Source organism: Zonotrichia albicollis, chromosome 22 (genome assembly GCF_047830755.1).
Source record: "Zonotrichia albicollis isolate bZonAlb1 chromosome 22, bZonAlb1.hap1, whole genome shotgun sequence".
Lineage (NCBI taxonomy): Eukaryota > Metazoa > Chordata > Aves > Passeriformes > Passerellidae > Zonotrichia > Zonotrichia albicollis.
Window position 1 is genome coordinate 789,289 of NC_133840.1, and position 21,438 is coordinate 810,726.

Below are 21,438 nucleotides of genomic sequence, written 5' to 3' on the forward strand. Positions count from 1 at the left end.
CGGGACCTGCCCCGGGTTCCGCTCGGGACCTGCCCGGGTTCCGCTCGGGACCTGCCCGCTCCGCCTTAAACCCGCGGGGTTCGAGGGCTTTGGAGCTAGGAAGGTTAAATCACCTCTGACTAAAACCTGGCAGATCCTTTCCTTCCTCCCTTACTCAGGTTGGTTTGTTTGGCTTCTCTCAAGAACAGGAAATATTTTTGGATGGCAGATTTGGCCCGGTTCCCCCCCAGTAATACCCCGTCCATCAGGAATGGTATCAAACCTGTGCTTTACAGAGGGATGCTTCCAGAATGGAGCTTTCTGGACCAAAGCAGACAAATAGAAATTGAAAAGTATCATTCTTCATGTTTGAGCCACTGCTGCAGTGTTTGGAAAATGCCAGTGAAAATGAGAAACTGGGATGGGAGGAATGGAGAGAAAAAATCAAAGGATGAAACAGCCTTCAGGAGGTCAGAAGGAAAAAAGGTTAATAAATAATTTGAGTTAAAACACAAAATAAGGAAAGTGGAAGATGTGAGAAAGGAAAAATTCTATATTCTCTGGCAAGAAGCCAAGTGTCACCTCCAAGAGGCAGTTCAGGTGTAATGCCAGAGAGGCTCAGATCTCCTGGGTACAGTGTGGGTGACATTCAATAAATTAACTGAATCTGAAAGGGTAAATGCACCAGAAAGGAAGGAAATGCTGCAGAGCTTCTGCCTTTGAAGGGGACTTTATTGGAGGTGGGGCTGTTAACTGACAGTATCTGTGACACAGGATCAGCACCTTCACTCCCAGCGAGGACAAAGGGTGACCTGAGAGCTCCCTGAGGCTTTCCTGCAGGCCTGGCCAGGTCATTTCCCATGTATGCCTCGATCTTCTCCTCTGCCTCCTCACCCTCTAGCTCAGGCAAAAAGCAGAAGTGCCAGAATACCTCCAAGGAAGTGATTCAAGGGGCGTTTTTGGCTGGATTGAAAACATCCGTGACTGGAAATTTCACAAGGGGGACTCTTCCCACGTGGATAAATTTCCAACTCACACTTTATGGCTTGGCTGCTCAGGCTCTAAACCTCTGCTGAGGGGGAACAGAGACATGGCAGGGACTTCCCTGTGCCAAGAGACTCCTACCACTAGTGCCACTCTGACAGCCACTCTGGGAGAGTCTTGGTGAGGAAAAGCCATTGGCATTCATAGCAGAACCTGACAACACTCTGTGGATGCCTTAGGCTGCAATTCCTTATTTTAGTTCACATGGAAGCTTAAGCAAGTGCATAAAAAAGCTCTTGCTAAAGTGTCCTTAAAAATCCACAAGCGGGAGTTTGTGAAGAGCTGCAGAAGAAACGGTGCCACCCCTCAGAGTTCTCAGGAGCTGGGGAACTTGGAAAGGCTCATTCTCCAACAATTCCCAGCTGGCAGTCACAGACTATCCTGTCTCTGCCTGGGGAGGGCACAATCAGGGGGGCTCTGGCACAAAAATCAATAGAAGAGCTGTTGTGGGGCTCTGGGGACAGCAGAATGGGTCTCCAGTACTGGCTGGAATTTTTCACGGAGTTTGGGGGAACACTGTGAGAATTTCCGACATTGCCATTCTACCCCTGTGTCTAAAATCTGGAAATACTGCAGCAAATCTTGTTTGCTTTTAGATTTACTATGGGAAAAGCACTGCCAGAAGCAGGAAGAAGCACTGTTTGTTTTGTTTGGTACGTTTTGAAGGGAAGAAATAGCCTGCCCTTTTCTACCTCAGTCAGGAGTTCCCAGGGTGCTTCTCTCTTATCTAATCATATCACCCTGATTTCTTTCTGGCATTTAGGGACGTGTTTTTCATAACCATATCAGTCAGCTGAAGCCCTTCCCTGCCCCTACACGAATTATTATTGTTTAGATTTTGGCAGAACGCAGAGATCCCTGTGAAGATTTGGCTGGATTGCCTTCAGTGGGGATAATTCCAGCCTGGCTGCTGTGGGACACTGAGGGCTCAAATCAGAGACAGCTGGAAAAGGAGACGTCACCAGGAGGGCCCAGTGGGGTCGGCTCTGCCCCAGCAGGGAGAGCCAGCCCTCGGCTTTAATGTGAATTAATAAACCTTGCTGGGCAAGGGCTCTGCTCCACTGAACCCTTGGGGTTTTGTGTTCATCTCTGCACCTTCAGTGTTGGTGTTTTGTGTTCTCTGCCTTTGCACTACTCCCTGGGACAAAGCCTTATTCTTCAACCAATTAATTGGGCTTTTTTTTCCCCCTTAAATTAAATATTTGCAATTGATTTTTGTCTTTTTATAAAACATCTGCCCTTCAAAAATTTGCTGTCACCCAGATTCCTGGATTTGATGCTGGAATTCAATGGAACTGCTTGTCCTGTAAATCCGAATTACAGGATTTTTATTGCTCATTATTTACAGGGAAAGTTAACTCAGGATAAATTTGATATTGCTGTTGCTGGTAATAATTCCTGTGTGCTCTGATAACAGCAAGAGTCTCTGAGTCACATCAAGGCCCTGACTGAGTGGGGGGGACAGAAATTTCGTTTGATTCTCCAGTCCTGCCAATTTTAAATCCACTGTTCCAGAGCCCTCACCTCAAGCTGCGTCTTTATTTATATCATCAGAATTTCAACGTGACTCTGGTATGAAAGAACATTATTTTGTGTTTCTGTCTACACAGAAGGAAAACAAATTAACATTCCCAAGAAGGAAAGTGGAAGTGGATGTTTATTTGTGTGCATCCTCCTTTTCTGAGTCACCGAGTAAAGAGTTGGCAGGGGCTGGTGTGACCAGGCTCGGATCTGAAGTTAGTGCCAGAGTGAAGACTCGGAATGTAACAGAATAAGTGAATTTATGGAAATACCCTGTTTATGTTGGAGGGTAAGATACAGCTGTGCATCCCAGAGCCAGCGAACCTGCGGGGGATGTGTCACGCACAGCGCTCGGAGATGGCCCCGCAGGGGGAACACGGCCCCAGCCGAGGCGCGGTGTGCAGGGAGCGGCCACGGTCCGGCAGGGGCGCGCACACGCGGAGGGCCGCGGGGAGGGATGGCTACCCTGTATCCCGAGGGCGGGGTGTGTCCGTCCCGAAAGGCTGTGTGTCCGTTGTGCCCGTTCCCCAGGGCTGTGTGTCCGTCCCGGTCCCCCGTCCCCCGCCATGGCTCCTCCGGTCCCGCCCACGGCGGCCCCGCCCCGCCAGGCCCCGCCCCGCCCGACCCCGCCCTCGTCGGGCCCCGCCCCGTCCCCGCCCAGCCCCTCCTCTGCGCAGGCGCAGCGCAGGCGCAGGAGCGCTCGAGCGCGGGCGGGGGCGGTGCGCAGGCGCAGTGAGGGGCTCGGTGTGCCCCTGGCGCGGCGGGCGCGGCGGCGGGGGCGGCGCGCGCTCCCGCTTCCGGTGAGGTGTCATGGCGGGCCCCGCGCGCTGAGGGCCCGCGACACCGGCACCGCCCGCGCGCACCCGCCGCTCCCCGGGCGGGCGGCGGCGGCGGGACATGGCGGCGCACAAGCCCGTGGAGTGGGTGCAGGCCGTGGTGAACCGCTTCGACGAGCAGGTAGCGGGGGCGGCGGCGCGTCCCCCTCCCCGGGCCGCGGGGAGGGCCGGGGGCGCGCGGCGGGGGAGCGGCCCCGCTCCCCGGGATGGGGCGGCCGTGGCAGCGCCGCTCCTGCCGCCCCCCGCCCGTGCCGGGGCCGAGGCCCGGGGCCCCGGCGCCCTTTGTGCCGGGCGGGCCCGGGGCGGGGCCGCGCTGCCCTCGCAGCCCCTCAGAGCCCGGCGCTCCCGCCGCTCGGGGTCCCGCCGCTGCCGGGCCGGCCGCTCCAGGTGCGGCGCATCCGTCCTTGTGCCGGCAGCGGCCGTGAGGAGGGGCCTGGCTCCCCTCGCCGCTGCTCCCCCGCCTCTCCCGGAGTGTCCCTGCTCTCCGTGGACAGTGCTGTGAAATTCGCGTCCTGGCTTTGCATCATCTGCCTCTCCCGAGGGGAGCCGGCCTCAGAGCGGGGTTAGGAGCGCTGGAGGCGCTGCCCGTGCCCCCGGTGCAGGGCGATGTCGGTGTGCAGCCCCAGCCCCTGAGGCGTCACGAGGGGGTTCCGGCCCCTGGTTTCCATTGCAGGGATGGGTATTTGCATCTCCTTGCAAAAGTCAGCGCTAGTAGTTCCGAGAAGGATTTTCTGAATGGAAGGAAGAGGGATTTGTTGGCCTTAGACTTTATATTTCTCTGATCCACCAGCAGGAACTGCTTACCGGGATTAGGTGGGTGACTCCCCGTGGGGCTAAGCTCGGAGCTTACACTCCTTCCCTGCTCCCAAGGTGCTTTCCTGACTGAGGTAGCTCCCCTGAGGCTCAGTGATCAGTTCCTGTGGTGTTTGTCTTATTTTGCCACACTGCGAGTGCAGCCCTTGTGTCACAGTAGTCCCAGCTCTGTGAGACCCTGCTTGCTGTAAATCCATCAAAAACGTGGAGCTGTTCCTCCAGACTGAGCCTTGTTCTGTGCTGCATCTGTCCGTCAGTGCTGCTGGGCTTCAGCACCCTGCAGAAAGATGTGGCCTGGTGCAAGAAAAACAAGCTGTTTCTTTTCACATTTATATGAACTTTATTTTGAAGAGGAAAATATCAAACTTTATCTTTTGACATTATAATGAGGCAAATTTTTGCAATATATTATAGACACATTTGCATAGTTACCTTATTCTCCTCCTTGAGTCATAGATCATTTTTTCCATAAGCTTAGAAAACATAGGATTGATTATGTTCTCAATAATGCAAGAAAATATTTCTTGATGTACTGGTGTTTAAAGGAGCTGGGCTTTCTCCTCTTCTTTGTTGTGTATATTGTGGAATTGGGCTTGACAGCATCTATTAGGAGTTACAAACTTAGAACAGAATTTTTCTGTACTTTTTGTGGCATGGTTATGGATAATGTAGGGGAGGAGTCCTCTCTGGGTAGTAAGAAAGCTGAGATGCTGAAATAGTGGAATTACAGTGATAATATGCATCAAGTGCATCGTTGTCAGTCACAGTTGTGGTGTCTTATCCAAATACACTGAATATATGCAGATTATTTCAGTGGTTCATGCAGCTGTGAGGGTTTGCATCCTGTGTGTGCCTGAAAGCAGGACCTGTGGGTTCAGCACCAGGAGCAGCTTGGCATGCCAGAGTGGGTTTGAGTGAGGAGGGGGAGAGGGGCAGCTCAGCTCCGTTGTGTTTTGGTTTTCCTGCCCAGGAGAAGACAAACTTTTCCAGGGTTTCTTCCTTCCTTTGCAAAGAAGGAAAGTGTAACCATCTTTCCTCCCAATTTACAGATGTAGACAGGCTTTTCATTCATTTGCTGAGTGCTTGAATTCATTTTAGGAAAGATGAAGCAGCAAGCTGAGAGGATGCTAATCGGTATTGAAAACAAGGGAAATCAGGGCAAACCAGTCTGCTCTGGTCTGCTCTTGTTTATTGTTAAAAATGCTGCTTTAACCAAAATGTGCTTTTGTGTGTACAATTCTGTGGGCCTGCAGTGACTGGCAGGCAGAGTTTTGTGAATTAACCAGTGCCTGGCTCACAGAAAAAATCCTGGAGCTCCTGCCAGTCCTGCCCTGTGCTCCACTGAGCCCTCACCTGCTGCAGGTCAGACCTGTGGGACCAGACCACGCTGCCAGAGAGCGTGGGGAGACTCAGCAGGGCCTGCCCTTAGTACTGGTTACTGCATTTTTCAAAACTTGGGGTGAACAGGATAAAATTAGACTGCAGTAGCACAAAGAGCCTGGAAATTCATGGAATTCCCTGTGATTTCAGACATAGTCAGAGCTTTGGGAAATAAAATTGTCTCTGTTTTTCCTATGGAAATACTCACTTCCAGTTTTATGTTTTGTGTTTTCCTAGTGCTTGAAGTGTGTTACAATGTGAAGTCACAGGAAGGCTGGCACTGCACTGGAGTAGTTGTGGGCATAGTTGGAGGAGTCTGACTGCCCAAACCATTTATATCTAGATTGGTTTAAAACTATCAGATGTAATAAAAACTATTAATCCTTTATAAACTTGTGGCCATGTAAGTGGTTGTTGTGGTGGGGTGCCCATCCCTGGAAGTGTTCAAGGAATGACTGGATGTGGCACTCAGTGCTCTGGGCTGTGCCAAGGTGGGGATCAGTCACAGGTTGGACTCAGCCATCTCAGAGGTCTCTTCCACCATTAATGATCTGTGATTCTGATATGCTTTAAAGAAAGAAGACTTCTGTTATGTGGGTTTTGGTTTAGGCTTCCTATTTGCAGTTCATGAGGTGTGATGGCTGTCAGTTAAGTGCATAAAAACTGGAAGTCAGTAGTAATGTTCCATTCTCCCTTTAATTAAAAGGCATTGAATTAAAGCAAATATTCCCTCCTCCTGTTGATTTTTCTGCACAGTGTTTGAAATCTGTGCAGAATCGGAGACCTGCAAAGCAGTGGTTGCAGGTCCCAGCTGTGGTTTTCCTCGTGGCTTGTTAGGGCATCCCTGATAGTAATGGGGTGTGCTGTGAGGTGTTTGCTGTGCCCCCAGGGCTGTCCTGTGCTGGGAGGTGAGGCTGGGCTGGGCTCAGCTGCTGGGTGTGGGGCAGAACGGCCCAGGGGCTGGGGCTGAGCCAGGCTGGAGCCCTGCCTGCAGCACAAGGTGTGCTGGTCCATCTTCCTGGAGCAGAACCTGCTGTGGCTCTGGTGTGATGGCTCTCAGGGTGTGTGCAGGGATCTGCCTGAGGTGCTGCTCTGCCCAGGGGCAGCAGGGAGATGCCCAGTGCCACAGGTGTGCCCTGGCTGCATGGGGAGCTGCTCTGCCCAAGGGCAGCAGGGAGATGCCCAGTGCCACAGGTGTGCCCTGGCTGCACTGAGGTGCTGCTCTGCCCAAGGGCAGCAGGGAGATGCCCAGTGCCACAGGTGTGCCCTGGCTGCACTGAGGTGCTGCTCTGCCCAGGGGCAGCAGGGAGATGCCCAGTGCCACAGGTGTGCCCTGGCTGCACTGAGGTGCTGCTCTGCCCAGGGGCAGCAGGGAGATGCCCAGTGCCACAGGTGTGCCCTGGCTGCATGGGGAGCTGCTCAAAGTGTCCAGGTGAGCCACGGCCCTTCCTCACCTGGCACAGTGTTTGTGTTGGCAGGATGGGGAAATACGGGATTGGTCACAGCACCGACTTCCAGTTCACTTTCTGACAATGCTTTATCTTTAGAGCATCGTATTTAGAAACTTCTGAAAGTTTTGAAACTTGAGAAGGCTGGGCTGTGAGGCTCTTTTCAGGGATAGTGCCCCTTTAGCAGGTGTGTGTTCATAGAGGGAGGAAGGTGCCTGTTGATTTAGAGAGATTTGTGTCTGGCTGTGACAGTGCTGGTACTGAGGAGGGCTGCTGCTGTGGGGATTTTCTGTCACCAGTACGTGTGTGTGTTATGTTCTGCTGAAAAGTTCCAAGAGATTGTTTGGAAGGGTGAACTGAGGTGGGTTTTGGGTCTGTTAAGGATAGCAGTAGGGATTTTTTCCTAGATATTGTGTGTTTCTCCAGACTATTAAGTACCAACTAACTAGAGTTGATTTAACTTTGTGTTCATTAATTACAAGTGATAAAGCAAAATCCATGGCTCAGTGTCGTTTTTCTCAACAGCCTGAGTGCACAACTTAGAGACACTCAGGCCTGTCAGTGATCGTGGTTCCAAACCAACGTCCATCTTCATATAACAAAAGATTGGACCTTCTTGCATCAGACTAGAGAATCAAAAGTCAATGAAAGTAAAATTTCAGCTTTCTCCCACCCCCAATGTTTAGATTAATGGATATTTGTAGAGAAATAAAATAGATTCTCTCTAGTTGCTCAGCGCTGTTGCTGCATTCTGTGAGGGGAAATAAAATGTTCCAGCATGTCAGAGTGCACAAAGAAAAGAGCTGAGAAATAAAAAACCCCAAAATAACAGTGCTAATATTTCCTTTTTGTATAGTTTCCTTTTTTAAATGATAGTATAAAAAGCAGTTTTACTTCTAGGTGACCTTGTTGTAGTGGCTGTTGTGGCAGGAAGCTCCAGAAGCGTGTAATGTGATGTTTCTCTGGCATGGGAGCACACAGAACTAGATCTATGACACAGTTTCTTTGAGAAGCTCTTCTCAAGTGTTTTAGCACTCAGTGGTATTGAGCTTTGCTGCTGCTGTCAGCACAGAGACTTGAAAATTCAAATAAAAAGTACTAGCAAACTAGTGAAATTTTAAATTAAATGTATCTATCATCCTCCAATGACTTCCAGAAATGTATTGTAGAAATAACATCTGACAGTGAAAACAAAGCTTGAGTCATAAATGCTGTTTATTCTGCTTTTGCAGGGGTGAGGGAGCACACTGGAGCGCCTCACGCTGCTGTGAAGCCTGCAGCCCAAGCTGCCCGGAGTCACAGCTGCCCGTGGGCATCAGCTGGGCTGCCCATGGGTGTTTGCTGTGGGTGCCTGCAGGCAGAGTCTCAGCCCTCACCTTGGAGGTGCCCATTTGGGGCTGCTGCTCCAGGCTCTTTGGTCTGATCTGGAGTGCCAGGAGCATCTTTCTCCTTCATTGACAGTCAGCCATTCCCTTAGGAAAGACCCAGCCATGTCCATAGGGCTCCTAGTCCATGGTACAGAAGAACTGAGCTTGAAGCCACACCGAAGCTCAGCACATACAGAGAGGGAGTCACCCATGGCATCAGAGCAGGACGGTGTGTCAGGGCCCGGTTCCCTCCCAGGGGAGGCTGGCTCAGGCACGCTGCATTCACAGCTGCTGGACAAAGGTGCTCCAGGCTGGGGCTCTGCAGTGCCATTCATCTTGCACTTCCATTCTGGGCATCTGGACCTTCCCCAGCAGGAGGTGGTGCCAGGGGGCAGTGGGGAGGGTGCCCTTCCAGAGCCCCCGGCCTGGCAGGGGCCTCCCTAGGCACTTCGCAGCTGTAAAGCTGATTGTAATTCCTTGGAATCCTTCTTTTACCTACTCTGAAATTCTCTCTCTCTCCGATAATCTTTTCTAATGCACAAATATTACACATGGCCTTTCCATTGAGCTATTGCTGTCTTTCAGAATATACCTTTGTTCACAATTCTGGTCCAAATTGGTTAAAACTTTTAGTGGCAATTCAAGCTCCTATGGATAGGGAATTCCAAGGTCACACTTTCAAATACAAATGGCATAAATGTTCCTATATTAGTTTGCTTTTAAAAAAATATAAATCCTGAGTATAGGGATTGTTTTTGAAGAGTGGCGGTTGGGAGCAGGCAGGGGGAGTGGGTGTGTGCCTGGGAAGTGACTTGTGTGTGACCCCTGAAGAATTTGGGTAGAGAGGAAACAAAGTACCCAGTGTTCACACAGCAGCAGGAACATCTCAGGCCGTGCGGTGGCTCTGAATCTTCTCTTTCTGGGCAAAGATGGATTTCAGGTGTAGTTGTTAGCACTGGCTGTTGGGCAGGGACAGGTAACGTGTGGCTCACAGGTGCTGCCATTCAGCACCGGGCTGTTTGTGGGGGACCCCAGAGGTCCCACGGCCATGGGGGCTGCGGGGCCAGCGCCGGCTCCTCCTTGGCCAGTCCTGCCCTGGGATGGAGCAGGGCACCCGCATGGAGCAGCTGCTGCCTTCCAGCTCCCCTGCTCTGGGACCTGCTGGGGTTTCCCTCCCCTCAGGTCCCAAGATGCATTTTCTTCTCAGAAGGTTTTTGGTCTTTATTAAGCCCATTTTTAAAATAAAGACTCTTTTCTTAGAATTCTGTCTTATATTTTTCTGCTCCTTTTGATTGCTTTGACATCCAGGTTGTAGAAAATTTATCACAAAATATTCTCAGTTTCAGTTGAGAAAAAGGAACAGGTGAGCTTAGGTGTTTTGCTTTATAGATAACAAATGGAAAGATGAATGTAGAGAAGATGAAATAATGTGTTTGCTGTTATCTCTTGTTGAATGTTTTTCAAGGTGGCTTCTGGTGTGTCACAAGTTTTTAACCCATCTTTAAAGCTGTCAATTTCAGTGTGAAAAAGCTTATAGCAGTTCTCTCTTGCAGCTTCCAATCAAGGCTTGCCAGCAGAATACCCACACCAAAGTCAGCACGGAGCACAACAAGGAATGTCTCATCAACATTTCCAAGTACAAGTTTTCCCTGGTCATCAGTGGTCTCACCAATATATTAAAAAATGTTAATAACATGGTAAGTTTTCTAATTTTGCATTGTTTGGTGATTTTTTAAAAATAGTTCTTTATTTCTGTTGTAAAATCTGCAGAGAATTACTTGAAATTTAGTCAGATTGTAGCTTGCCTTTTACACATACTTATTTTCTGTTCTGGAGTTCACCAGCAGCATCCATCAGAGCCATGTGCCACAGAAAGGGCATTGGGATTTTGGGGCAGGGAAGGGATTTAAAACTTGAGCTATTTGAATTTTCCAGGCTGCTTAGGTCTTTCACTGTGTGTCTGTGTATATGTAAAATAGCTGTATTTTTTAGCAGCCAGATGAGTTTCAGTCAGAACCTTTGCCATGAGAAAAGTTTAGTTCATTGAGTTCTGGATCAGTGTAATTTGGGATCATTTGGAATCTCCCCAGACAGGCAACAGAACTGGCCAGGCTCTGGCAGTACTTTCTTTATGATTTTAGAGACATTATTTGGAGTGAGCCCTTGGCTGTCAGTTGTACAGGGATGTGCATCTGCTGGAACTGCAGAGGACTGATAAAATGAGAAAATAGGTTGCCCTGCTGCTAGGGATTTTAGGCTGCTTAAAGCTACCTGTAATCCCTTTGGAGAGAGAATTTATTTTAATTAAACTCTACAGGCATGAGGGAGCATGTTGATGTGCAAGGGGATTGGCTGATAAATGAGAGAACTGTACAGTTTAAAGAAGTTTCTCTATGTGATACACAGAGTTTGAGAGGAAAGACCTAGCTGAAAGTGTCAATTAAAAGGTTTGCCCTGAGGAGCAAGTCTGAGTGTTTGTCACATGTGGTGGTGTGAGCTTCTGTGGGAATCAGCAATAACTGGGGAGGGTTTCTGTGGCTGGAACAGACCAGGCCAAGAGACACTCAGTCACAGCACTCAGAAAGAGTGTCAGCTGAAACCTGGGGGTTTCCTGAGGTGAGCCATCCCTGCCCTGGGGTAAGGAAACTTCTCTGGGTGCTCTGACAGGTGCTCTGTCTGTGGTTTTGGTTGAGTCTTACCTACTTTATTTTGCTGTTTGAATGTTGCTGGAGGCAGTGCCTGTTGTTGGCACAGGGCTGGTGCAGGCTGGAGCACCCCAGGGAGCCCTGCCTGTGTCTGCAGTGGGGCATCCTGTGCAGAGCTGCCAAGGAGCCAGCACTGATGGATACCTGACCAGGTTCTGGAAGGTGCCCCCACACCTGTGAGCAGCCAGTGGGCCTGGGGAGGTGAGGGGCTGCAGGGCACCTCCACTCTTCCTTTGCAGGGGCTGTTGGTTCCTTATTGCTTTTGGCATTGCAGACTTGACAAAGATATTTCTTTAGTGATAAGGTTTTACTTCCTATTTTAATTTGACTTTTGCTGGCTTTATGTCTAAACTCCAAACCAGAGCAATAATGGAGCCATAATTTACTGTGCCACTTTGCTGCTTGCTTTTTATTACATCACAAGTCAAAGATCTGTGTCTCAGATGAATCCATTCTTCTTCTAGAGAATATTTGGAGAAACTGCTGAAAAGAATTTATATCTATCTCAGCTGATTATCTTGGATACACTGGAAAAATGTCTGGCAGGGGTGAGTAGGCTTGCTTAAGTAATTCTAACTTGGAATCCAATGGGTTGGAGAATACAGGTCAAATGCTTGTGTGTCTGTTATTACTGGTACTAAAAACTCATCAGATTTAGAGCAAAATAGGATTAATGCAATTTAAAAACACTAAAACTTCCTATAAATGCAAGTAGTTGATGTAACCGATGCATTAACGATTTGGAGGGTGCTTTACATTGCCTAAAATTAATGGTCTTTTTTCCTGTTAAAAGTAACAGAGGATTCAGCGCAAGTTTTTCATTTTGTGCTACTTAGTTCTCTGCATACAGGGCTGAGATTTTTTTTAATGTCTTAAAACTTTCATTTGTTGAAGTAATTTTCCATGTGCTTTTATACAGAGCAGAACCTTTGCTGCCACGACTCTAGAGATGGTTTCTGCAGGTGTTTCCTAGATTACATTAGCTAACCATGTCCAAATCTCCGCTGGGAGTGCAGGCCTGAGCTTTCCAGTCAGAGCTGCTGCGAGGCAGTTTGCTGGTCCCTTTGGGAGGAGAGTGCTGCTGCTTGTACAGCTTACTGTGCCGAGCCAAACTTCGCTGAGAGTGAGATTTGCAGTGGTTTATTCTTTTAACAAGAACAGATTTTATTTTTAAGCTGTATTTGGTTTCCAGCTTTTACAGCTGAGGAAAGCACCCCTTTTTGGCACTTTGTGTCTTTGATGTGTTGAGTCAAAAGAACAATTTGAGTCAAAGAACCAGAATTTTATCTTCAGAATTTGGTTATTTTTAAATATTTCTACTATGCATAATATTTGAAACTGTGGTTTTCCTTAATAGATCATCATATTTAAATAGCCTAAAATTGTGCTGAATCTTTCTTGCTCTGTCACTTGAAATGAGAGCAGTTTGAGGCAGAATATGTTAAATCAGAGTGAGCCAAAGCTCTGTACAAAGCATGTTGTGTTCTGTGGTATCTTCAGATGGATTTCTTGCTCAATGTTTCATCAAGTTCTCATGGCAACAGGACGCAGGTCAGCTAAGTGGGAGTCTCTGAAACTTCCCAATTCCCTATGGAAAACTCATTGGTAGAATTTTAGAAAGCTTTAGTGCTGACCCTTCTGTTAAAACTTGCTCTTAGTAGAGCAAAGTTTCACTTTGAATTCTTCTGTAAATAGTTTCCTTATGTCTCACACTGTGCAAACTGGCAAAAATTAGATTTTTCTTTTGCAGGGAAATTAAGCCATTTTTGACTCATATAGAGCAATTCCCAGAAGGAACGAGGGAGAAGCACCTCTTTTTGGTTCATTTTTAATATAAAATACTCACTGTTAAAATATGGCCAGCAAGCACTTACCCCAAGGGAAGTGAGGGTGGGCTTTGCTCTTTAGCCCTCAGGGGGAGCCGAGGCAGGCAGTGCTGTCCTGATCCTCACCCAGAGCAGCAGGGCACGTCAGTCAGGGCAAAGCATGGATTGCTGCAGAGCCTGGTTTGATGTTTGCCTGGGGCCCGGTGGGATCCATCAGCCTGGTGTTCAATGGGATCCATCAGCCTGGTGTTCAGTGGGATCCATCAGCCTGGTGTTCAGTGGGATCCATCAGCCTGGTGTTCAATGGGATCCATCAGCCTGGTGTTCAGTGGGATCCATCAGCCTGGTGTTCAATGGGATCCATCAGCCTGGGGCCCAATGGGATCCATCAGCCTGGGGCTCAGTGGGATCCATCAGCCTGGTGTTCAGTGGGATCCATCAGCCTGGGGCTCAGTGGGATCCATCAGCCTGGTGTTCAGTGGGATCCATCAGCCTGGGGCCCGGTTGGATCCATCAGCCTGGTGTTCAGTGGGATCCATCAGCCTGGGGCCCAGTGGGATCCATCAGCCTGGTGTTCAGTGGGATCCATCAGCCTGGTGTTCAATGGGATCCATCAGCCTGGGGCTGCTCAGTGGGATCCATCAGCCTGGGGCCCGGTGGGATCCATCAGCCTGGGGCCCAGTGGGATCCATCAGCCTGGGGCCCAGTGGGATCCATCAGCCTGGTGTTCAATGGGATCCATCAGCCTGGTGTTCATTGGGATCCATCAGCGTGGTGTTCAGTGGGATCCATCAGCCTGGGGCCGCTCAGTGGGATCCATCAGCCTGGTGTTCAGTGGGATCCATCAGCCTGGTGCTGCTCAGTGGGATCCATCAGCCTGGGGCCCAGTGGGATCCATCAGCCTGGTGTTCAATGGGATCCATCAGCCTGGTGTTCAATGGGATCCATCAGCCTGGTGTCCTAGGCTGGAGCTGTGGGGGGTTTGGCTGTGCTGGGCCAGGAGCCTCTCTGTGCAGGTTGGAGGTGGGTCCAGGCTTTGCCTCCCGAGCAGAGCTCAGGGGCCGCTGTCTGTCCGCAGCAACCGAAGGACACCATGCGCCTGGACGAGACCATGCTGGTGAAGCAGCTGCTGCCCGAGATCTGCCACTTCATCCACACCTACCGCGAGGGCAACCAGCACGCGGCCGAGCTGCGCAGCTCCGCCTCGGGCGTGCTCTTCTCGCTCAGCTGCAACAACTTCAACGCCGTCTTCAGCCGCATCTCCACCAGGTACGGACTGCTGGCATCTGCACTGCTGTGTGCCTGCAGCCCCCTAGGGAGGGACAGCATCTGCACTGCTGTGTGCAGCCAGCCCCCTAGGGAGGGACAGCATCATAGCATCTGCACTGCTGTGTGCAGCCCCATAGGGCGGGACAGCATCACAGCATCTGCACTGTGCCTGCAGCTCTAGGGAGGGACAGCATCTGCGCTGCTGTGTGCAGCCAGCCCCCTGGGGTGGGACAGCATCACAGCATCTGCACTGCTGTGTGCAGCCAGCCCCCTGGGGCGGGACAGCATGTGCACTGTGCCTGCAGCCCTGGGGCGGGACAGCATCTGCACTGCTGTGTGCAGCCAGCCCCCTAGGGAGGGACAGCATCACAGCATCTGCACTGTGCCTGCAGCCCCCTGGGGTAGGACAGCATCTGCACTGCTGTGTGCTGCCAGCTCCCTAGGGAGGGACAGCATCACAGCATCTGCACTGCTGTGTGCAGCCCTGGGGTGGGACAGCATCTGCACTGCTGTGTGCAGCCAGCCCCCTGGGGCGGGACAGCATCACAGCATCTGCACTGCTGTGTGCAACCCTGGGGTGGGACAGCATCACAGCATCTGCACTGCTGTGTGCAGCCAGGCCCCTAGGGAGGGACAGCATCTGCACTGTGCCTGCAGCTCTAGGGAGGGACAGCATCTGCACTGTGCCTGCAGCCTCTGTCTGCCACCAGCTGTTCAGAGGATCCAACGCTTTAAATACTCTTTAATGGGGTAGTTCTCAAGTGGAATGCCCTCAACCTTTCACTGGGCAGAGTAAAAGGTTTACTTGGGTTTCAGGTTATGAAATGAACCCATTTCAACCCCATCCTGGGTTACTGCTGGCTGCATTTATTGCTTTTTTTTAATCTGCTTTCAAAAGTACCACTGAAAATAGCGAGTGAAGATAATGCAGCAGAAGTGAAGTTATTGTGGGTGCAAGGTGTCTTGGAAAAAAAAAGAATGCCGAAGCTAATGGTTGTATCCATTTACTTACGAATTTGGAATGAAAACTGGTGATTGTCCACAACTCTGCTGGAGCCCCATGATTGTTTTCCTGCTAGGAAGCTTTTGTGTTAAATCTGTCTTATGCCTGAAGGGGACAAACAGCTGGGCTGTTTGTTACTTGTTGGAAAAGACCCATTTGTCTTCTGATTTGAGTTTCACAGCACATCTACTGTAAAAATAACTGAATTTTCTGCTTTTCTAAGTAAGAAGAGAGACAGGCCCAAAATTTCCATCTATTGTCTCTTTTTGCTCTGTTCCAGATCCTTCTGATGCTTCAGCATTTGTCAGTCCACTAGAGTGGTGTGCTAAGCTTTTTATTACTGAAGTACTTTGATATTTTTGAAAGGTGCTTGAAGTAGCTGAGCTCTTGTCACACAGTGTTACAGTTGACATCATTCTTGAATTATTAGAAACGGAGCCTGGGCAGCCTTACATGGTCACATAGCAATGAGCGAGCCAATTTAATTGAAACAAAGATTTATATTTTCCTCATATGTTTATATATTTCTTTGGAAAATGTTTGTGTTTTAGAATTCAGTCTAAAATGATTGAGTAATTTGAAATTTAAAGTATTTTCTAAGTTGTTACAGAACCTTTAATAACTTTATTTCAAGAACATAGACTTGGCAGCTAGCATGGGGAATGTTGTTTTATTCTGTAGGTTGATAGTGTTTTGTTGCTTATGGAAATGGAAACAATTTCTTTTGCTCCTTCTATTGGAAGCATTTTTCGGTTGAAACTTTTTGATAATCCTTGAATCTAGTGGTTGGATCTGTGTGTATTTGTGTGGCTGTAGCATGGTTTGTTCCCCTGCTCCAGAGCCCCCCTCAGCATCCCTTTGAGCTGGAGCAGAGTGCTTCTCCCCTAACCTGTTTGCCCTTGCACGTGGCTTGTACAGCAACAGTTAAATGTTTGACCAGTTGTTGCTGGTCTCCACAGGGGTCAGCCTGCTGCCAGTCAGCACTGCTGATCCCTGACCTGGGTTTCCTGTTTAGGCATATTTCTGGGCCTTGCACAGCAGCTGGGGGATTTTTGGCATGAAAAGCACAGCAGTGGGGACCTTCCCATTCCCAGCGAGGGCTGTTAAGTTTCCTTGGCGCTGAAGACATGAAGAACTGCTTTTGTGTTTAGTACTAGAAATCACATTCCGTGTCTGAAACACATCTGTAGCCTTGGAAGGAGCCGTGGCACTCCGAGTTTGTGGGAACAGATGCTGCAGTGATCAGTGCCTTGGTGTCTGGGAGATGCTGAGCAAATTCCCTGGGACAGCAGTGTGAAAAGATGCTGTTGTGTTTAAACTGGTGTGATTAAACTTCATCCTGTGTGCTCAGGCCAGAGAAGCGTGGAGCAAGAATGGTTGTAGCTCACTGCAGTGATACCCAGTGGTACCCTCAGTCCCTGCTGTGCTCTGAGGTCTCACCTGGGCCAGGACCTGCTGGGAAGGAGCAGCAGCCTCAAGGTGCCAGGAGCCCATGACCTCAGGGTGTAGTTGAAAGGATGACAAGGTTACTGCCACAGGAGGGTGGATAACAGGAGCATTTAGGCAAATCTTGGGCACAGTCAATCCACAGAAGGTACTGGCGTCTTGTAAGATCATCACTGGTTTTCTAGCTCCATTTTCAGTATGAGGATGGCACAAGACTGTAATATTAAGTCTTAATCGTGCAAGATCTTTTATTTCTAAATCTGGAAATGTTCATCTGAGATGATGGAACATTCTCCTGCTATTGAAATGTATAATCTCACAGGTGTGTTCGTACCTGTCTGGCAGGATCTGGTGGAAAAGTTTGCTTACTTTGTGTATTTTTAGATTGCAGGAACTGACTGTTTGTTCAGAGGATAATGCTGATGTTCATGATATTGAACTTTTACAGTACATCAGTGTGGATTGTTCAAAACTCAAGCGACTCTTGCAAGGTATGGTCTGAGCCTGTGTTTTGAAATATTTCTATTTTAATCTGATTAGTCAGAGATGACACAGTACAATTGGTATATCTGGGTTTATTGCTCTGTTTTACTCCAAGCAGTCATGTATTTACTGAAGTATTTAAGAGTAGTTAAGTACTGTTAAAATATTGATTTGAAAATTGCTTTGTGCTTCAAATATCTTGTATAACCTGTGGTGTTTTTAGAACAAGTTTCTGTTCTAAATGCAGAAATATTTTATCTTTACAGAGACTGTATTCAAGTTTAAAGCTCTAAAGAAAGTAGCTCAGTTAGCTGTTATCAACAGTCTTGAGAAGGTAAGTGTTCAGTACTTCTGTTTCATTGCTTATTTGTAGACTTTCTTCTAGTTTAGCAATAGTTGCAATTCAGTAATTTACTATAAAATAAAAATTGCTGCCTCCCTTTGATGCAAATATGTTTTGCAAGAAATTTTGTGTTTAGAATTAAGAATAAAACCTCTCTTTGTTTAAATGTGTAATTTAGTAAAATTCTTGAAGCTCTGGAATGTGAAGGTGTTTCCCATTATCTGCAGGCATTTTGGAACTGGGTGGAAAACTATCCTGATGAATTCACAAAGCTGTACCAAACCCCGCAGACTGACATGGCTGGTAAGGCATAACACATGGCAGTGTTCGAGGCTGGTTTCTCAGATATCACCAAATGCATTCACTTGCATTTTGTGCCCTCTTTGCTCCTTGTGCAGCCTGCAAATAAACAAATTTCTGTCAGCCTTTGTCAGGGCAGGCAAGAGTATGTTCCTGTCTGTTTTCTTTCCTGACTCCCCTCTTAAACGAGATTCATTTTGTGCTTCACAACACAAAGAAATAAACCCCAAAAGATGGAGACTCTTTAAATTTATATTTTTCATCTTGATACAGGGTAAAACTTAGAGAACATCACCTTTACTTGTCTCTAGTGAAAAAGAGAGGAGAATTTATATTTTCAGGTAAACTATGTCTTTAACTGGGTTGAGACCATTTGATCCCCAGTAGCATGTCAGTATTGTGCAGACCAGAACTTTCCTTCTGTGTAGGTGGAACCATCCCTCTGCTCTTTTATACCTGTTCTTTACCTCTTCATAGTTAAAACTGGTATTGGACTTGGGCTTATGTTTTATGCAGATTGTGCTGAGAAGTTGTTTGATTTAGTGGATGGCTTTGCTGAAAGCACAAAGCGTAAAGCAGCAGTGTGGCCACTGCAGATCATCCTCCTGGTCCTGTGTCCAGAGATAATCCAAGATATAGCAAAGGATGTGGTAGAGGAAACTAAAATGAACAAGGTAAGAGAATGAATTCTGGCTCTGGTTTTTAGAGTTGGCTTGGTTTTGCTGATTCTGTATTTCAAAGATGTTTAATTTTGTCTTTCCTCCTTCAAGAGCACATTACAATTCCATATGTAAATTTATGCACTCTTTTTAAGTTCTCACCTTACGTACGTTCTTTTACTGTCAGTAATTCATACAGATAGTATGTCCCAAACAAAGTTATTTCAGAACTTTGCATTTCCTTGGAGATTTGAATCTCTGTGCTGTGATTTCCTCTGCCTCCACCCGCAGCAAATGGCTGTGCTGAGGGTCTGGGGTCTGCAGGGGGCTGTGAGCCCCACAGGTGCTGGGTTTGATGTGGCTGCAGCATGAGGGCTCTTGTGCCATTCTGATTGCCCCAGCTCTGTCAAAGGGAATGTCTTTAATAATGACAGGATTTCTCCAGGGTGCTGCATCCAGTGGGTTTCTGCCATCACAGTGTCTGGTTATAACTGTCCCTGCTTGGAATTCTGCAGAAGCTGTTCCTGGACAATCTCAGGAAGGCCCTGGCAGGACACAGTGGGAGCAGGCAGCTGACTGAAAGTGCTGCTATTGCTTGTGTTAAACTGTGCAAAGCATCTACGTACATCAACTGGGAAGATAATTCTGTCATTTTCCTGCTAGTGCAGTCCATGGTAGTAGATCTTAAGGTAAGAATGTCTATTTCCTAATTGCAGTGAAGAAATTTGAAATAATGAAGTTAATTTTGAATTTCTTAATTGAATACCAGTGGTTTTCAGTTGAAAGTTTTGTATTAAAAGTAGCCAAGAATAATAATGGTATCTGATTTATATATTTATATCTTTCTGAATTATATAGAATTTGCTGTTTAACCCAAGCAAACCTTTTTCAAGAGGCAATCAGAATGCAGATGTAGACCTGATGATTGACTGCTTGGTTTCCTGCTTCCGCATTAATCCTCACAATAACCAACACTTCAAGGTAAGAACACTGCTTATGGTAAGTCATTCTCTACATACTATTGACAATCTGTCAGTTATAAAAGCTGTGCTAACAGCAGCTTGAAGCTCATAAATGAGTTCAACTGTATAAATATCCCTTAGTAATAAATCCCTGCATGTTTTGATAAATCTTTTCACAGCTGATTAGGCTTCTCTTGTTCAGATTTGACAGCTTTGTCAATTTAATAAAAAGGCTCCAGAATGTTTTTCAGGATGATAAGAAAGATGGCAAAGACAAAGATATTCCTAAGTGGCTTTTATGTATTTTGATTGTAGATCTGCTTGGCACAGAATTCCCCATCAACATTTCATTATGTGCTGGTAAATTCACTCCACCGAATCATCACAAACGTAAGTTCTGGCAGTATTTTATCAGTGTCTGGGGCTTCTGTTCAGATCAATATCTGCTTAGTAAATACCATTTGGATAGCAGGCTAGATCTTGTGAGTGCAGAACATCTCAGGGTTGGTGCCTGTTCAGGAGGCAGAGTGTTGTAGCGAGCAGCTAGGTCGGAATCGTTGCTTCAGCTGCAGCCTGTTTAAAGTTACAGGTTTGATAATGGGCAAGCAGGATGACTGGGCATACTGGTACAATGCACAGGGAATTTGGGGCGAGGGCTGGGGTGCGGGGTTGAGAGCCATGGCTCAGGGTCAGCGCTGCCCTTGCCTTGCAGTCGGCGCTGGACTGGTGGCCGCGGATCGACGCCGTGTACTGCCACGCCGTGGAGCTGCGCAGCATGTTCAGTGACACGCTGCACCGCGCCATGCAGGGCTGCGGGGCGCACCCTGCCATCCGCATGACCCCGGTAAGCCTGGGGCGGCTGGCCCGGCGTGGGGCAGCGGGCCCTGCCTGTGGCACCCAGCCCTGCCTGGGGCAGCGGGCCCTGCTGGGGCACCCAGCCCTGCGTGGGGCAGCGGGCCCTGCGTGGGGCAGCGGGCCCGGCCTGGGGCAGCCGGCCCTGCGTGGGGCAGCCGGCCCTGCGTGGGGCAGCCAGCCCTGCGTGGGGCAGCCGGCCCTGCCTGTGGCACCCAGCCTTGCGTGGGGCAGCTGGCCCTGCGTGGGGCAGCCGGCCCTGCGTGGGGCAGCCAGCCCTGCGTGGGGCAGCCGGCCCTGCCTGTGGCACCCAGCCCTGCCTGTGGCAGCCAGCCCTGCCCTCCTCTTCAGCGCTTTGCGCTGGACACCAGAGGGGGGAAGAACAGAGCAGCAGGGAGCCACACGTGCTCTGTAGCCCTGCAGTGATGGGGGATTGGCTGTGCCTAGTTCAATGTCTCTCTGTTTTCCTGGTGCTTTTAAACTGGCTACATACAAGTATTTGTCCTCTAACTGTCCTCTGTGGCTAACTGTCCATTTTAAGCTTTCTGGCTCTGTGAATAGCCAGCTAACATGTCCATCCTTGCTTAATGTGGAAAAACCAAAGCATTCTGTATGTGAAGGCAATCACTGAAAACTGTGATACTTTTACCATGATTGGCATCTTCATTTGTCTTGCTTTATGTTGAGCAAGTTGACTGTTTGGTCTTTGTGACAGCAACAAAGTAAAAGATTTTTCAGCCATTATGAAATAAAGTTAATATTCTTGGCTGTCTTGGAGAAAGTCTTGAGTAAATTCAGATTTGTAGTTCGTCCAAATTCTTCCAGTAAGTCCACACACAGCTGTGTTGCTGCATTCTCCTCTGAACATTCCTTGAGGACTTCTGCTGTGGCAAGTGGTCTTGGTAGGTTGGTTTAGAGAGCCTAAAATGAGACATAAAAATATTCCTGTTGGGCTTCTCAAAGGAGAGCAAATGAGCACAATGCTTTTGGTTGAAAGCTACTCCATGTTTAACTTGCTTTTCACCTGTGTGTATTCATCTGTTGGAGAATAGTTGCCCTGACAATACCCCTGCTCTGACTGGTGGTGCTTTGTCTTCTGCTTCTCACTTTCCCTCTGCCTGGCTGCTGTTGCCCACGTGCTCAGACGCCCGCCAGCCCCTGCTTTGCATGGCCCTGGGCCTCTGCTGCTGTAAGTATGACCC

The 21,438-nt window shown here is 48.5% G+C and overlaps 1 protein-coding gene across 5 annotated transcripts in view; it reads left to right on the forward strand.

Annotated features, from left to right (window-relative positions):
- The first annotated feature begins 3,256 nt into the window (after positions 1 to 3,256).
- NF1 (neurofibromin 1) overlaps positions 3,257 to 21,438 on the forward strand; it is a 70,899-nt gene continuing 52,717 nt past the window's right edge. For 2 of the 5 annotated variants that reach the window (XM_074556932.1, XM_074556933.1), the window contains exons 1-12: positions 3,257 to 3,501; positions 9,942 to 10,085; positions 11,558 to 11,641; positions 13,998 to 14,188; positions 17,022 to 17,128; positions 17,387 to 17,454; positions 17,691 to 17,766; positions 18,280 to 18,437; positions 18,938 to 19,111; positions 19,281 to 19,403; positions 19,700 to 19,774; positions 20,097 to 20,228. In XM_074556932.1, coding sequence (XP_074413033.1) covers positions 3,442 to 3,501; positions 9,942 to 10,085; positions 11,558 to 11,641; positions 13,998 to 14,188; positions 17,022 to 17,128; positions 17,387 to 17,454; positions 17,691 to 17,766; positions 18,280 to 18,437; positions 18,938 to 19,111; positions 19,281 to 19,403; positions 19,700 to 19,774; positions 20,097 to 20,228 — 1,392 coding nt within the window. In that variant the 5' untranslated portion in view covers positions 3,257 to 3,441. Of the gene's footprint in view, positions 3,502 to 9,941; positions 10,086 to 11,557; positions 11,642 to 13,997; positions 14,189 to 17,021; positions 17,129 to 17,386; positions 17,455 to 17,690; positions 17,767 to 18,279; positions 18,438 to 18,937; positions 19,112 to 19,280; positions 19,404 to 19,699; positions 19,775 to 20,096; positions 20,229 to 21,380; positions 21,426 to 21,438 lie in introns of all 5 variants that reach the window. The other 3 variants (XM_074556936.1, XM_074556934.1, XM_074556935.1) reach the window with 3 other exon arrangements.